The following is a 16,232-nucleotide window of genomic DNA, read 5'->3' as shown; positions in this document are numbered from 1 at the left end:
TGCATCAGGCTACCCAGAGGGAACCAGCTTCTCCCTCTGCCTATGTCTCTGACTCTCTCTGTGTGTCTCTCATGAATGCATAAATGAAGTGTTAAAAAAAAAATCAATATCAACATTGTCCTGCCAACCTTCCCTGCCCGCCTCTCCCATCCATTTCCCAGTGCCTAGAAAGTGTTGTGCATAGGCCTTTCTCATTCTTCTTGCTCTTGTCATATCACATTAGAATCTTCTGTTGCCCTGTGTCTTAATGATACTGTGGAATTCTTGAGAATAGAGTTTCTGTCTTATTCATCTTTGTAGTCCTGATGGCTAGGCTAGTGCCTGGCTCATAGCAACTGCTCAAAACTGGCAAGCGAATAAATAAGCAGTGACCAGCATGGTGGCCAAAACATTCTTTCTACACTCATTCTGGAAAAAAACCATCTTTTTATCCAGCTTTCTCTAGCTGTCACAACAAGGAGACAAATTGTTCTCTTAAAGGAAGAAGACAAACACCTTGTCCACATCACCAAAAGAGTAGAAAATAATTGCATTTCTCCCTTTTGAATTTGGGAGAAGAATTTTTGGACCTCATTGAGGGAAAGGCAAATGAACAGATACTTGCTATTTTCTATGATGATTAGGAAAATACCTCCCTGGAACCACAAGTGACATTCTGGTAGTTGGGGCTACAATTAGAGATGGCAAACATTACTCTGGGTTGTGCTGAGTTCCTCTTCTTTCCAAGGCAAAAAGCATTCAATTTTTTTTCTTCTTTTCTCATGGACAAGGAGCCCCAAATTCAGCTTTCTCCTGGGTTCAGCGAGGATGAAGCCTCAAAGTAGAGCCATGTCTCCTAGCAAAGGTTTCTCCTCTCACCCTTGTTGTCCAGCATCACCTGCACTGCCTTCTGCTGCCCCAGGATGGTCTCTGTAAGGCAGGCAGCAGATGGGAGGAGTCCATTGTCCTCAGTTTAAATCCTCATGGATCATTTCACCTTTCAGAGTCCCAGGGCTCCACCTGAGGACACCCACCTCCAGGCTTCTTGTGAAGCTGTAGAGAGGGAGTGCCCGCCACACAGTGGGCCTGTGGTTAGTAAGAGTTTGCCTATCCCGCAAATGCCCCACTTCTGCCCATCCCTAGTGCATCTTTGCTTTCTTTGGAACCTTTCCCCTCCTTTTCTTTGTTGCTTCGCCTTCACCTATTCCCCTCCCAGCTTTTTAAAAATGAATTTTATTTTTTAGAGCAGTTTTACATTCACAGCAAAATTGCATGAGCTTTCAGAGAGCATGCACCTGTCCCCTGACCCCACGTCCACACAGCCTACCTAGCATCCACTGCCCGTGCCAGTGTGGTACGTTTGGTACAGTATGTGAACCTACGCTGAGATGTCATTATCACCAAGGCCATCGCTTACCTTAGGGTTCATTCTTGATGTTGTATGTTCTATGGGTCTGGACACATATGTAAGGACACACTTCCATTAATAGTTTTACTGGAATAGTTTTGCTGCCCTAAACATCCTCTGCTCCCCCTGTTCTTCCTTCTCTGGCCACCTATCCCCTTTTTGTTTATTTTATTTTCTTTTTCAAGATTTTATTTATTTATTAGAGAGAGTGTGTACAAGCAGGAGGGAGGAGCAGAAGGACAAGTAGACTCTCTGCTGAGCGAGGAGCCTGGCCAACTGAAGCAGGGCTTGATCCCAGGACCCTGAGATCATTACGTGAGCCGAAGGCAGACGCTTAAGCAACTGAGCCACCCCTGCGCCCCCACCTATCCCCATTTCGGAGCTGCATCTCCAGTCCTGCCTGCCAACATCTCCCCTTGATGTCCCTTACACACTGCAAACTTAACAAACATGAAACCAAACTCCTGTTTTCTGTCTTCAAATCTATTCTTTGCTGCCTTCCCCCACCCCGCCCAGCACCCAAAGGAGACATTGACTTCTCTCTGCCTCCACAACCACCTCCTCTGTCCAAGAACACTCTGTGTTCTCCCTGGAATTCTTTCCCTGCTTCTCAAGGGCTTTTGGTGGTCAAAGAGGCTTAGTCCCTTTCATCATTTGAGCTCTATTTCAAAAGTGAAAGAAAACACAACACCGAGTCCAGGCCACTCTGTTACGTGTCTCTGGTATCTCTCAGACCCTGCCACTTTTTGGGCTCCAGAGGTTTCCAGCTGTCAACACTTGTATCTCTGTGCTGAGGCCTTTCTTCAGAATTGGGGGAGGCAGTGTGCCCATCCCTGCAGAAAGACAGAAATGAGAGAGCATGATTAGCTCCCTGCCCTGCAGCCCTGCAGCGGCCCTGGGGAAGGGATTTGGTGTAGAGAAACCCCAGCTCTGGATGCCTGGGTGGCTCAGCACAGCAGTTGAGCATCTGCTTTTGGCTCAGGTCGTGATCCCAAGGTCCTGGGATGGAGTTCCGCATCAGGCTCCCTGCAGGAAGCCTGCTTCTCCCTCTGCCTGTGTCTCTCATGAATAAATTAAAAAAAAAAAAAGAAGAAGAAGAAGAGCTCCCCCAGGTCCCCCACCACTTGGGTGGATGAGCTGAGCTGTGTTTCCCAGAGTGTCTGCGCACGTTAAGTTCTAGCTGCCCAGGGAAGTTACTTCCACCTCCCTCACCTGCATCTCCTGTACCTCCTACGTAAGCTATGTAAGCTACGTTCATTTGAACCCTCGTCTCAGGGCCTAGGAGAACCCAACCCAAAGTAGGGCACAGCACTAAACAAATTGTCACACAAGACGCTATCCTCGGGCTGGTTATAGGATTTAGGTGGAAATATTTATTCGTCTTATGCTCTAGGCGGGGAGTGCTGGTAGAGGATGAATGCCGTCCTCTTCAGTCCCCATCAGCTCCTCTCTATAATGCTAAACGGATCTTGGTTTAGAGACATTGCAGACATCCAAGCTTGAGGCCCTCCTGTCTCTCTCCCATTCCCTGAAGCCTCCTAACCCATCGTTCTTCCTTCACTCTTGGCCTCTTTCCCATTTAGTCTCCATCTGGTAGCAACAGTGGCTCTTCTTCAAACACTGACCAGGTCATTTCATCTCCTATTTACAACTCCCCAATGGCTCCCCACTGCATTAGAGTAAAACCCAAATTTGTACAAGGGCCTGACACAGTCTGAATCCCTGCCTCCTTTCAGAAAACTCACATGCTTGCACTGGGAGCCTCCCCCCCCCCACCCCATTCCTGCTCTGGCCATACTGGTCTACTCCTACTTCCCCAACCCCCATCCTGCCCCCTGGCTCAGGCTATCCTCTTTGGCAGGAATGCTCTCCACTCACATGTGGCAAGCTCCTTCTCCTTACTAAGGTCACAGCTTAGTGACCTCTTGGTCATCCTCACCAAGAGGACTTCCTTAAAGACTGTGTGTTATTTTGTCTTGACCCTTGTTTGTATCCTTTGTTCAGAAACTTACATTTACCATTACTTTATCTGTTTGTTAGGTATTTGTCTGGCTTCCCTCTTGAGCAGAAACCCAGTAGGGCAAGGGCCACTTCCATCTCCTTCATTACTTTATCCTCAGCACTTAGCACAGGGCCTGGCGCATGACAGACACCTAGCCAATTTAGAAGAATCTGGCTAAAAATTCACATACATAGGCACTTCTGACCTCCCTGGCTGACACTTCTTTCCCCTAACTGCCTTTGGCCACTATCAGCAATGTAATTCTTTGGCAATAAATCCTGTGTGTTTTATCACAAACCTGTCACTGCCTTGAGCTACTATTTGAATCACATTTTGTGTCTTAATCATTTCTGGTGGTTGCAGATTGACTGACTGTTCACCACAAGGACATTCTCTGACATATTAACCATGTGCAATGATCAAAATCAGGGATGTTAACATTGACACACTATTACTGAATCCCCAGGCCATATTCAAATGTCATCAGTTGTCTCAACAACGTCCTTTGTAGCTAGCCACACAAACTTCCCTGACCCTCCATGATCCAATCCAAAATCACACTTTGTACCTTGTTGTCTGTTTTTTTTGTTTTGTTTTTTTAGTTTCCTTTAATTTGGAATGGTTCCTCAGTCTTCTATCTTCCTCATCCCTCACAGTACTGAAGAACAAAGCCTGGCTCTTTGGTAGGACGTTCCTCAGTTTGCTTGTCTGGTATTTCCTCATGACTAGGTTTGGGTTCATCATTGTTGACAGGAATACCTCTGCAGTGGTTGTTCCAGAATGTACTTAACCAATCTGCTACTGGTGGAGGTTTGTGTCATTTCAAAATTTTTCCTTGTATTATGATCTTTATACATCCTTGTAGCCAATTTTTGCACATTCTTATCCATATCTTTAGGGCATATTTCCAGAAGTGAAACTATTATGACTAAGGGTTCTGTGTGTATTTATGTTTTTTGGTATGTTTTGCCAAATTGCCTTCCAGAAAGGCTGTGCTAGTTTACACTCCCTCCACAGTGAGTGAATGTGGTGGTTTCTAGATTTTGCCAACACCAGATCCAAATGGTTTTAAAACATCCTTCTTTCAGCAATCTCTGCTTCTCATGTTGATCTGTCCCCCATTCTAGTTTCTTATATGTGTGACTGGTGGCCCCAAGAGCCTAGAAGCTGTTTAAAGGAAGGGCTTGGGGGGTGCCCAGGTGGTTCAGTTGGTTAAGCGTCTGCCCTTGGCTCAGGTCATGATCCCATAATGGGCTCCCTGCTCAGCAGAGAGTCTGTTTTTCCCTCTCCTCCCTGCTCATGCTCTCTTTAGCTAACTCTGTCTCTGTCTCTCTCTCAAATAAATAAGTAAAATCTTAAAAAAAAAAAAAAAAAAAAAAAAAAGGCAGGGCTCAAATGTCTCATTCATCTTTGGGGGTCTCCCATGGTACCTAACTAGGCTTTTTGCTTAATAGTCACTCAATAAATGTCAGAAGAAGGAAATAACAAATGATCGAATGATGACACCGTATGATTGTTAGATTCTGCTCTGACATGCTGGGCTAACAAAAATGGCATCCCAAAGTCTGAGCCCTTACTAGCTGTAGATTAGCAAGTGGTCCAGCCTTTTTTTTTTTTTTTTTTTTTTGGTCCAACCTTTTACTAGTTTCCATTCCTGGGCCTCTGCAGAGCCCCAGAGAATCTGAAATTTTGTCCATGTTGATCCCAGACGTGCTCTTCACCTCAGGCATCCACCCCTGTTCTGGGCTGCTCAGCTTCCTTTTTGCCCTTGCTCCAGAAGTTTCTCTGGGCTGCTGCTGGTCTTCTTGGGTCTCAGTATAGTCACATGCTTTTCTTTCCATTCCCTAGTGCCAGCTAAGACAAGTGACTGTTTTATTTATTATTTAATTATTACTTATTTATTTTTGAAAGATATTATTTATTTATGAGAGACACACAGAGAGAGAGAGAGGCAAAGACATAGGCAGAAGGAGAAACAGGCTCCCTGAGACAACTCCAATTCAGAACTTGATCTCAGGACCCTGGCATCGTAACCTGAGCTGAAGGCAGACACTCAACCACTGAGCTACCCAGGTGCCCTGACAAGTGACTATTTTAAAATGAAAGTGTAAGGATAACAGATGGGGGTCACAATTCAGATAAAGGCAAAGTTATAGCATCACAGCCACTTGTTAAAAATGATACAATTTTCCTATCATTTGGGAAAACCATGCAGTAGACTCGAAGCAACACTGCATATGGAATCAGAGACTAGTGTTTGAGTCCCACCTGGACAATTTTCTGGTTAGGGTTCTTTTATTTCTCTGGCCTATAATTTCCTTATACTTAAAATTGGACTCATAATATCCCACTTTTCAGGTAGTTTGTACCTTGTTGTTTAGCACATTAATATTATTCATCACTTGCTCTGACCCAAGTATTCCACTATTACTTGGATTAAAAATTTTTTTTATTCAGGTAAAATTCATGTAATGTAAAGTTAATAAATTTATTTATTTACTTAAAGTTGTATTTTTTAAAGTAATCTCTATACTCAGTGAGGGGCTTGAACTCACAATCCCTAAACCAAGAGTTGCATACTCCACCAATCAAGCCAGCCAGGCACCTCAAAAATTAATCTTTTTAAAAAAAGATTATTTATTGGGCAGCCCCAGTGGCGCAGTGGTTTAGCGCTGCCTGCAGCCCAGGGTGTGATCCTGGACACCCTGGATCAAGTCCCACGTTGGGCTCCCTGCATGGAGCCTGCTTCTCCCTCTGCCTGTGTCTCTGCCTCTCTCTCTCTCTGTCTCTCTGAATAAATAAATAAAATCTTAAAAAAAAGATTATTTATTTATTTATTTATTTTAAAGATTTTATTTATTTATTGAGAACGAGAGAGAGCATGAGTGGGAGTGGAAGAGAGGGAGAAGCAGACTCTGCTGAGCAGGGAGCCTGATGTGGGTCTCAATCCCAGGACCCTGGGATCATGACCTGAGCCAAAGGCAGATGCTCAACCACTGAGCCACCCAGGTGTCCCTAAAATTAATCATTTTAAAGTGAACAGTTCAGGAGTGCAGGTGGGTCAGTTGGTTAAGCATCTGCCTTCGGCTCAGGTCATGATCCCGGAGTCCTGAGATTGAGTCCTACATTGGGCTCCCTGCTCCATGGGGCATCTGCTTCTCCCTCTTCCTTTCCCTCTGTGATCTCTCTTGTTCTTGCTCTCTCAAATAAATAAATAAAAACTCTTAAAAAATAAAGTGAATAGTTCAGTGGAATTCAGTACATTCACAGTGTTGGGGAACCAACACTTTTATTTAGTTCCAAAACATTTTCATCACCTCAAGATAAAACCTCATACCCATTAGGCAGGTTTCCCATTCCCTCCAGCCTTGCCCTGCCACCACCAATCTATATTTCTGTCTCTATGAATTTCCTGGCTATGTCACATAGATGGAGTTATACAATATTTGTCTTTTTACATCTGGCTTCTTTTGCTTAGCAAAATGTTTTTGAGGTTCATCTACCATGTAGCCTTGTACATCATCATTCCTTTCTATGATTAAATAGCATCCCATTGTCTGAGCAACAGTTTGCTTATCCATTCATCTTCTGGTGAACATTTGGGTTGTTTCCACCTTTTAACTATTGTGATTGTGCTGCTGTGAATGTCTGTGTTCAATTTTTGTGTGGATGTGCATTTTCTTTCTTTCAGGTATATACATGGATATACGTGCTGGACCATGTATTAATTGTTTAGGATTTTCAGGAACTCAGGGTTTTTTAAGGGAAGGAAAATAGGAATCTTAACAAAATCAGGGGTGATAGAGTGATGCTATATCTTGATTGGGCAGGTGGTTATACAAGTATATGCATTTGTCTAAACTCACAGAACAGAAAGCCAAAAAAAGTGAATTTCATTTCATTGTAGGTTTAAAAGGTATATGACAAGAAAATGTTCATGGACTCTTCACAAAAAATCATTTCATTGTTGTGGGAAAAGATTGGTAATAATAAATACATCCATCCGTGGATGACAAATTAAATGAGTTTTGGTCCAATCATTCAATGAAATGAATATCCTTGTGTCCTTAACTAAAACAAGTTAACGTCATCCCACAGAGACCAGCCAGATTCAGTCTGGAGAGGAGGGGATTCCTTGGAATCCTTGTTAGATCCTAAAGATGTCAGTGTTATAGAGCTTGAAAGTAAGTAACAGAAACATTCTATGACCCAATAATCACTTCATGAGCAGAATTCCCTTTATAGTACATGGGAACAGTTTGTATTCTATACCAACTGGCTTAGCACACTCAAGAACAGATTTTAGGCCACAAAACGTGGAATCTGAGGCTCACTATTGCCATTTAGGGGCCGGCTGCAGCTCTCTAGAGTTCATGCTAGATGGCATCCTCTCTCTATGGATGGAAAAGACTATGACAGCTTCATGGATTAAGTGCTTCCAATCTGCTAGTTCCTGCAGGAGCTCATTTTTAGAGCATGATAACCTGTGCCTTTGTTTCTACAGAAGGGGATCAAATTGCTCCAGATCAATTGGGCCAAGTTAGATATTATACTCTATTTTATATAATTGTCCAAAAAGCAATCTGTGCAAAGCATTACATTTTAAAAAAACTCTTGAGTATTTGATAGATTCCATTTAGCATGTAACTAGCTAGCTGAGACTTCAAGGAGGGAGCAAGTATGTCTCTTTTTATTGGGTCAATTAAATATTCAGATGCCTGCAGTGGCTTCTCTTAGGACAGTAAAAGCTTCGTACTAATGTCTTAGAGATAATTAGGCCCAGAGTCTCTGGAGCAAGAGAAAGTTTATGTTATTACAGCATTAGGGTCGAAACTGCTGGAGCCCCTTTCACCTATGAGTCATCTGGTTTTAAGGGCTCCTACCATTGCATTCATCTTACTTCCTCCTCCTCTTTAAGAAGCAATTCTATCTCTGTCATCATGATTGTATCCACAGTTCCACTGTAGGCTTGTGCTCAAACAAATGAACTTGGCTTTGGTCATGTCTTTGCCTGATAGATGGTAGTCATAAAAAGACCAGAAGTGGTTTTTTTATTTTTTTTTATGATGGTTTGGATTCTTTTCTTGTCTGCATTAACAGAAAATCATTGGCTTTTAAGTAGATTACTAGAAAAGAGGCTGTTTTTCCTCCTCCCACTATGAACTTTTATACTTTTGCTGTGTAATTTCCTTACCAATTTAAACATTTTTCCTCCATTTAAATCTGAGTGCTCAGCACTGAACCAAATAAAAAAATGTCCACCTTTCTGTGCGCCATTTTTGGAGTGAATATCTTGTGTTTTACTCAGTCTGAAAAGTGAATGAAAATTGGTCTGCTTAGTGTTTTTAAAAAATTGGGTGATTGTTTAACAACTGGGCTGATTGCAGAAGACAACTGGATTTGAGGATGGAGGTACAGTCAGATGGGCTTGGAGGTTCTAGGGATGGAGATTGCCAGTGACTTTCTGTGATGCTGACCTCTGATACAAGGAGGGGAGTCTCCTCCTTTTCCCTTTTAATCTCTGATCTTGCAGGGATGTGGGGATTTTGATAGTTAACTGGAATGAGATAACTAGTACCCCAGAGACTTTGGTGGGGCTAGGTCATGCCATATTTGCTCTAAGCCAGTAAATATTGCCCGATACTCACTAGGTATAAGGCACTTACTAGGTTCTATAGGGATGGGAATTGAAAGATGACAGACTCATTTCAGGCCTTCAAGTAGGGAAGGCAGACACCTAAAAAACTGGCTCACTTACCAGTTGACCTGGGACAACAGACCTAGTTCTCTGAGGCCCAGTTTCCTCTACATACAATGGAGGCAACAACTTTCTATCTATTCAAGGCACCAGTCGGCCTACTGTGGAGACGTTCCTAACAGAACATGGCACCAAGAAGGGAGCCTTTCTTTCCCCTAAAGAAGACCGTGTTAAACTGCTATAGTGCCAGGAGCACAGAGACCATGTGTGGCTGGGACCACCAGGAGATTTGTATTGTCAAGAACCTCTTTTCTGAACTTGTATCAGAACCCAATAGGTGGGTGTTTAGATGTCTCAAGGTCATAATCATCTGACAACACGAGGGTGAGGCCTCCCAGCAGATTTATGAAGATTAGGTGGTTCATCGTGAGCCAGCTGCTCAGGCCTCACGTGTTGCTTGGAGATCACTTGTTTCCAAATTGTGATATTTCCACTCCTACCCTCATTTAAAAAATATTACTGATTAGGATGAATAACCGTCTTTTTTTTTTTAAGTGACTTGACTTTAAAGAAAAATATTAAGTAAACAGAAGAATAATCAGTGGTCAAGAGCTTGGCAAAATTTTTAATGTCAAATTTGGTAACCACTGAGACCATGGATGAAGGGACTTCTCAGGAGGGAGTGTAACTGGCAACTACATACTTCCAATCCCACTGTCAGCGCTCATTTCTCCTCTCTGGGAATCTTCCTTGGTGCCTGAAACCATTCTTCCTCTCTGTTTCCAGAGTCCTTGTGCATGAGCCCAAGATGATTCTTACTCCCTTTTATCTCGGTAGTCTTCCAGTTTGCTTTCCTTCCCAGTGGCAGGTTCTCCTGGGAAATCGCTGTTGTATTCCCTACAGTGCGTTGGCGCATAAAGGTAAACTCTGAAGAAGCAAAGAATAAACAGGAGAATGAAAGACAGTTCTCCAGCTGTTTCCTGATGATTAGAAAGCTGTGAGACCAGGGAAGGATTGAAAACTCCAGATTCAGTACTATTCAGAAGGCCAGTTTGATTATTTAGGCAAAAGCAATCTATATTTTCTGGACAAAGATAAGTTTGTGACTTTCCTGAATAGTTGATTTCTAGTTACAAGAACTGTGACCAAGCAGCATCAGAAGAGTAAGATTCCCTGGTTCTTTTGCATTTCCAGTTCAGCTGATCTTGAGTGGATCTGGAAGTTAGTATTTGACATATTCCCATCTCTCTCAAACTCACTGGCTTTTCCATTTGGATTTGTATTCTTGCTTTCAGCCGGCAAGATTCTTACCTATTGATATTTAATAGCATGCTCTTTCTTGAATCAAACCCATTTCTCTAGAGGACTGCAGTTGTTAATGCAGTTAATTGAAAGGAATGGGGCTATAATGGTGGAATTATAGGAAGCTATAATGATGCAATGGAAAACCCCCTTAAGTCTTAATCACTTAGCCAACTGCCTGCTTTGCTTTCTTACAATACAATTTAACTTCACTCTGGCAGCCAAACAGGATAATTGCAGCCAAGTTCTGCTGGCTAGCCTGAGCTAGCCAGAAATTAAGTGCATAGACTCTGAGTCAGACTGCTAGGTTCAAATCCCACATCTTCTACTTCTTCGTTCTGCGACCTTAGGCAATTTATAAAACTTCTCCTAACCTGGTGACTTTATCTATAAAACAGGGCTATGTTCTCTCTACCTCATCCGGATGTTGTGTTCAATGAAATAATCCATGTAAAGCACTCAGCATAGGACCTGGCCCAGAGTCGGATCCAGTAAATCAAGCCATTATCATTCCATCCTCCCATTGGAATGTCCTAATTTCCTCGCAGAGGCGCAGATACTTAAAGTACAACCATTTATTTTGCAGGCAGGATGTATTACCACATAGCAGAGAAAGTAGCTAGGCTTTCACTTGCTAAATGACCATGCAGAACCCACTTATTCTATCTGGGTCTGTTTCACATCTGTTAAATGAGGGGGGACAAGCGGGGTTTTTCAGAGCTGCAAACTCAAATGTCTATCTGTAGAGGTCAGTTAGGTAAAATGAGGCAATCACTGAGGATTTGGGCTGGGTATAAGATAACAGAATGGTGGGGGGGGGGCTGTGGTTAACTGTAGACCTTTGCTACTGAAAGTGTGGTCCACTGACCAGCAGGATTGATAGAACCTTGGTGTTTGTTAGAAACAGCAGAATCTCAGGACCGACGTAGTGAAACAGAATCTGCGTTTTAACAAGGTCCCTAGGTGATCTGTGTGCATATAAGTTTGAGAAGGCTGCTGTGGAGCACATACCATCTAAAGGCATTCAACTTTAGTTGGTTTTGCATTGCTTTGGCCACAGAAACTTTGGGCTGCAACAGGCCTTAGGCCACCAGTTAGCGGCCAGTGACCATTGTAGTTGGTGAGCTCTAGGATTCTTTCAGAAATACCCTATCATTATAAGTTAGGGCTCCCGGCACGTGGATATATAGCCAAGACTAAGCCTGCGTTGCTTAGGACAATGATTCCTAGAGGGGAAGTTCCTAAAAAGTCATCTGCTCAGCTCCCTGCCTTCTGGCAGGCGACCTGTGGTTGCCCCCACGGTGCAGACAAGAGAAGTGAGGCCCAGGGAGACCCGCTGACCCAAGTCGACACCCCGGGAAGTCGTGGTGGTGGTAGGTATATGGCATCAGGAACAAGACCATTCTGTGCTGCTAAAATCTGCAACCGTCCTGGTTTGCAAGGCTTGGAAAGTCCACGGATTTCTGTATGTTCTCCAACGTGTAGTAATTGTTCCTCGCTTCTGCCGGCACCTCCCTGCCACTTCCTGGCAGCCCTGGGGACACAAGGTTTCCTCCTTTTCGGCCGAGCGAGCGGGCCCAGCGCCGGCCTGGGAGCGGATATCCGGCCCGGCCCGCAGGACGCGGAGGAGGCAAAGGCCTCATTGTTCTTGGGGCGGGCCGCCCCTCCCCCAGCCTGCAGGGCTCGCGCACCCCGGGGCACCCAGGGCCCGGGCCCACGACTGGGACCTTCGAAGGAAGCCAGGAAGGGGGGCAGAGAGTAGACCTGAGGTCTGGGGCTCAGAGCACACTGCGGAAAGGCGCTCGGAGCCCCCAGGTCAATACACCCGGATTCGCAAACGTATTTCCAACACGGGCTCGGCGCGGTCCCCCGTTACCGCTCCCCCCTGCTGACTTGGGCGGTGCCGCGTGCGCTCTCGGAAGTCGGGATGTCGGACCGCAAGGAGGGCTGCGAAGGTGCGGGCCCCGCTTGCCGGAAGGCGCCGCGTTAGCACAGCGAGCCGCGTCCCACGCCCGCTGCCCCGGGGGCCCGCCAGGCGCGCGGGGGCGGTCCCGAGCCCCGGGGGGCGCGGTCCGCGTGGACCCGCCGCCGCGCCGCCAGCCCTTGGCCGCCAGGGGGCGCTCGCGCCGCGCGGCCGCCAACGCGGGCCCCCGCGCCGGGTCGCCGCCGACTCGCAGACCCCTTCGCGCCCTCGGAGGAAACAAAGTGCACCTTTGTCAGCGCCCCGGCGCGTGTGTGCGTGTGAGGCGGCGCACACCGGCCGGCCTCAGCGTGCGTGGCCCGCCAGGCTGACTTTCCTCCAGCACAGCCCGGCCCGGGGGCGCGGGACCCGCACCGGCTCCTGCGGGAACGCGGCGCTTCGCCCGCCGCCGCCGCCGCCGCCGCCGCCGCCGCCGCCGCCGCCGCCGTGGCCTGCGGACTTCGCTTTCCCCGCTCTCGGCAAGGCGGGAAACGGGCCAGAGGGATCCCGGCCTCGGGACGGGGGGCTCCGGCTCGGCGGGGCCGCTGCTCCTCGCAGCCCGGCGGCCCCAGCCTCCCCGGGCCGCGCCCGCCTCCAGTCGGGGTGCGGGTCCCGGGGCAGGTTTCCGACTCCCGCCTCCGAGCGCCGCTCCGGCTGCAGCGCAGCGCGCCCGCGGGACTACAAGTCCCAGCAGGCCCCGCGCCACGAGCGCCGAGGCAGGAGGCGCGGCCCTCCCGGCGCCTGCGCAGTGCGACCACCCGAGCCCGCTAGTACCACACCCCCGGGAGGGACGGAGGGGAGGCAGAAGCATCCGAGGCATTAAAGCATCCGAGGGAGCCGGAGGGGTGGAGAATGGAGTGACAGAGAAACGCGGAGGGTGGGGGGTGGGGGGGAGAGTGTTGAGGGAGGGGGGAGGGGGGACACAGAGGGAGGAAGAAGCGGCGGCGGCGGCTCCTCTTTGCAGAGGGGGAAACTCCGAGGGATAAGAGCAAGAATAATGCGGTAGGCGAGGCGGGCTGCTCGCTCCCGGCTCCGGCTCCGGCTCCGGCTCCGGCCCCGGCTCCGGCGGCAGCAGCGGCAGCCCGAGCAGCGGCAGCACCCCCAGCAGCGGCAGCACCCCCAGCAGCGGCAGCACCCCCAGCAGCTGACAGCCCCGCCGGCAGGCTCCCTCGCTGACCGCCGACTGTCAATGGAGCTGGAAAACATCGTGGCCAACACGGTCTTGCTGAAAGCCAGGGAAGGTAAGAGGCAGGGCTGGTGCGTGGCTGGCGCGCTCGCCGCGGGCTGGGGCCGTGCGCGTGCGGGATGCCCGCGGGGAGTTGGTCGCCGGCAGGACCCCCCGCCCCGCTGCCCTGCGGACGCTTCGCGGTCCCTGCCCTCGGGCTCCGAGAATCTGGACTTGGGCAGAGAAGGAGAAACGCAGAGGTTGCAGGGATTCGGATGCTAAAATCTCCCGTGGTTTCCGGCTCTAACCTTACAGACCGTGCGTGCCATCTCGGCAGCTGTTGAAAGGTCAGTTGGAAAAGCCTTCATTCAGGAAGAGACGGGCAAACATGCAAGCGAAATAGCTTTTCGAGCCGGCCCGGGATGCTTCTGTGAGTGTGAACTGGTGTGTGTGTTGGGGCGAGTGTGTGTGGGGGGGTTGGAATTAGCAGAAGCCAAGTCTTTGCTTGCGCAGGCTGAGTTGATATAGGCTATTGCTGGAAACCATCCGCTGGGAATGTTTCTTAGGGAAATCCCGTCGTGTGGAAGGAAGCCTTTTAAAGGCAAAGTAAGATGTTAAGGAATTAGCCTGTTCGTAGAATTACCGGAGAATGGCTGTACGGATCACCTAGAAAATAATTCAGAATTTCAGAGTTGGGTTCTCTCCCCCCCCACCCCCTCCCGCCTTGATGATGGGAATTGAATTGTCTGATCTGAGTTCAGTTAAAAAGGTAAGTGTGCTGAGTGCTTAGATGCGTTTTGGGTGCAAATTATTAAGATTTCCTGCATTTCGCTGGCAGGAAATATCGTCAAAACGAAGTGGGTAGGAGCCTAAGTCAAAGCTGTAAACACACATTTTGACTCCTTCTTGAGATGAAGAGAGAGAGAGAGAAAGAAAAAAAAAAAAGTAGCCCGGAAACTTAGATGCTTCCCAAAAATGATTGCGTGTAAATATACATATTTAGGAACACCTGGAATTTATGTAACATCTCTTTTGCCAAGATTTGAGCTCTGGCGTGCAGCCGTTTTACAAAAAGGGGAAGTGGTTTTTTCCCTTTCATGGGAGGAGGCTTTATTTGACACCCAAGGTGAGAAGGCAGCCTAAGTAAGGTCTCGGCTTCAGAAGGATACTCAGGGAGCAAGCAGTCCACGAAAATGCTTTACCTACTTAATATTTTCATTCACTCACTTTGATGAATGAAGGGAGAATTTCTGGCTAGCAATAAAACGATTCATGTTTACCCAGCCAGTTCCATCACCTTGTGGCTCTGTACACGCTGTGCGGGTGGGTGGGTGATGCACAGCCCAGTAACTCGACCCAGCGTTCGCGTCGTAATTTCGTCGTCACTTGTCGCCCTAAAGCAGCTGCCTGGAAGGTTTGCTTTGCAAACCCCAGCAGAGTTTAAAATATGCAGGTCCGACCATGTGTCTCCCCCCCCCCCCCCAACCCCCCATTGCTCAGCTCTGGTGTGAACAGACTTGTAGGAGTGGCTGTTACTTGGGAACTTCAGGTTTCTAAGGCCTGAGTTGTTGTTGTGTTTTTTTTTTTTTTTTTTTTTTTTTTTTTCTTTTGACCTAACCTGGCATTTTAGCGAGCTGGATCAAGGTGGGGACTAGTGGGCTCTCCCCTGGACGGGGCTGTGCGTCCGGGAGGGAAAGCGGAGAAAACAGCCCCCTGTTTGCAGCCTTTGCAACCGCCACCTAGTGGCGGGACTTGGTTGTATCGCTTAGGGCTTGAGGGCTGGGAAAGTTTTCCACCCTCCCTCCATTCTGAAATTATTTCTTGGGAAATCACTGGATACGATGGTGCTGGAGGCTTTGCAAGTTTCACCGGTTTCTCCTCTAAGGAGGAATCCTCTCCCTTAGATTTGGTGCTCTACACGTTCGTTTGCTTGGGCCATGCTTTCTTCTGCCCTCAGCATTTGGTTGCTTTTTAAAAAATGTTTTGCTTGGAGTTGGCAAAATGTTAATCAATTTTCTCTCCCAAATTGGTCTCTCTAGTTTTTGTTTTTGTTTTTTTTTTTTTTTTTCCCACTGCCTGATATGTTTGCTTGGCAGGTTAACAAATTCTTTTTTACGGAACACTAGGGAAGAGAACAGCAGGCTGGAAGCTTATATAGAATGACTGAATTACAGTGATTAAAAGTGCTGGAGAATGTGCCTTTCACTTCCTTTGCCTTTGAAAGTCTTTTCAGTTTCTCTTGGAGAGTTTGGTAGTCATCTCATGGTGAAGAAATAGCTTTGGACGATGCCTTTGAAATGGAGAGGGCCTTGTCTGTAAGGAAAGGGAGAGACTGACATGTGAATGAGAAAAATTAATCACTGACATGGAAACTTCATCTTTAAATTTGCATTTCTCCCCAGCTTTCTTTCTTACAATTAAAGAGAATCCCCATTTTTTAAAAAAAAAGATTTAATTTATTTATTCACGAGAGACAGAGAGAGAAAGAGAGAGGCAGAGACACACGCAGAGGGAGAAGCAGGCTCCACGCAGGGAACCTGACACAGGACTCGATCCCGGGTCTCCAGGATCACACCCTGGGCCAAAGGTGGCAGTAAACCGCTGAGCCACCGGGGCTGCCCAAGAATTCCCAGTTTTAAATGTTTCTACTTTCTTCTTCTTGGGTCTTTATTAGAGATTCCAGCACATGTATTCTAGTTACTGTGGAAGTTTTTAGAA

The 16,232-nt window shown here is 47.2% G+C and overlaps 1 protein-coding gene across 3 annotated transcripts in view; it reads left to right on the top strand.

The window, feature by feature from the left end:
* Positions 1-13,255: 13,255 nt before the first annotated feature.
* The window catches only part of GRK5 (G protein-coupled receptor kinase 5), a 212,527-nt gene continuing 209,550 nt past the window's right edge, over positions 13,256-16,232 (top strand). For 2 of the 3 annotated variants that reach the window (XM_072805119.1, XM_072805118.1), the window contains exon 1: positions 13,256-13,590. In XM_072805119.1, coding sequence (XP_072661220.1) covers positions 13,539-13,590 — 52 coding nt within the window. In that variant the 5' untranslated portion in view covers positions 13,256-13,538. Of the gene's footprint in view, positions 13,591-13,925; positions 13,945-16,232 lie in introns of those variants that run through there. The other variant, XM_072805120.1, reaches the window with a different exon arrangement.

The sequence above is a fragment of the Canis lupus genome, chromosome 29 (assembly GCF_048164855.1).
Source record: "Canis lupus baileyi chromosome 29, mCanLup2.hap1, whole genome shotgun sequence".
In the NCBI taxonomy this organism is placed as follows: domain Eukaryota; kingdom Metazoa; phylum Chordata; class Mammalia; order Carnivora; family Canidae; genus Canis; species Canis lupus.
This window is presented reverse-complemented; position numbering and strand designations above follow the sequence as displayed.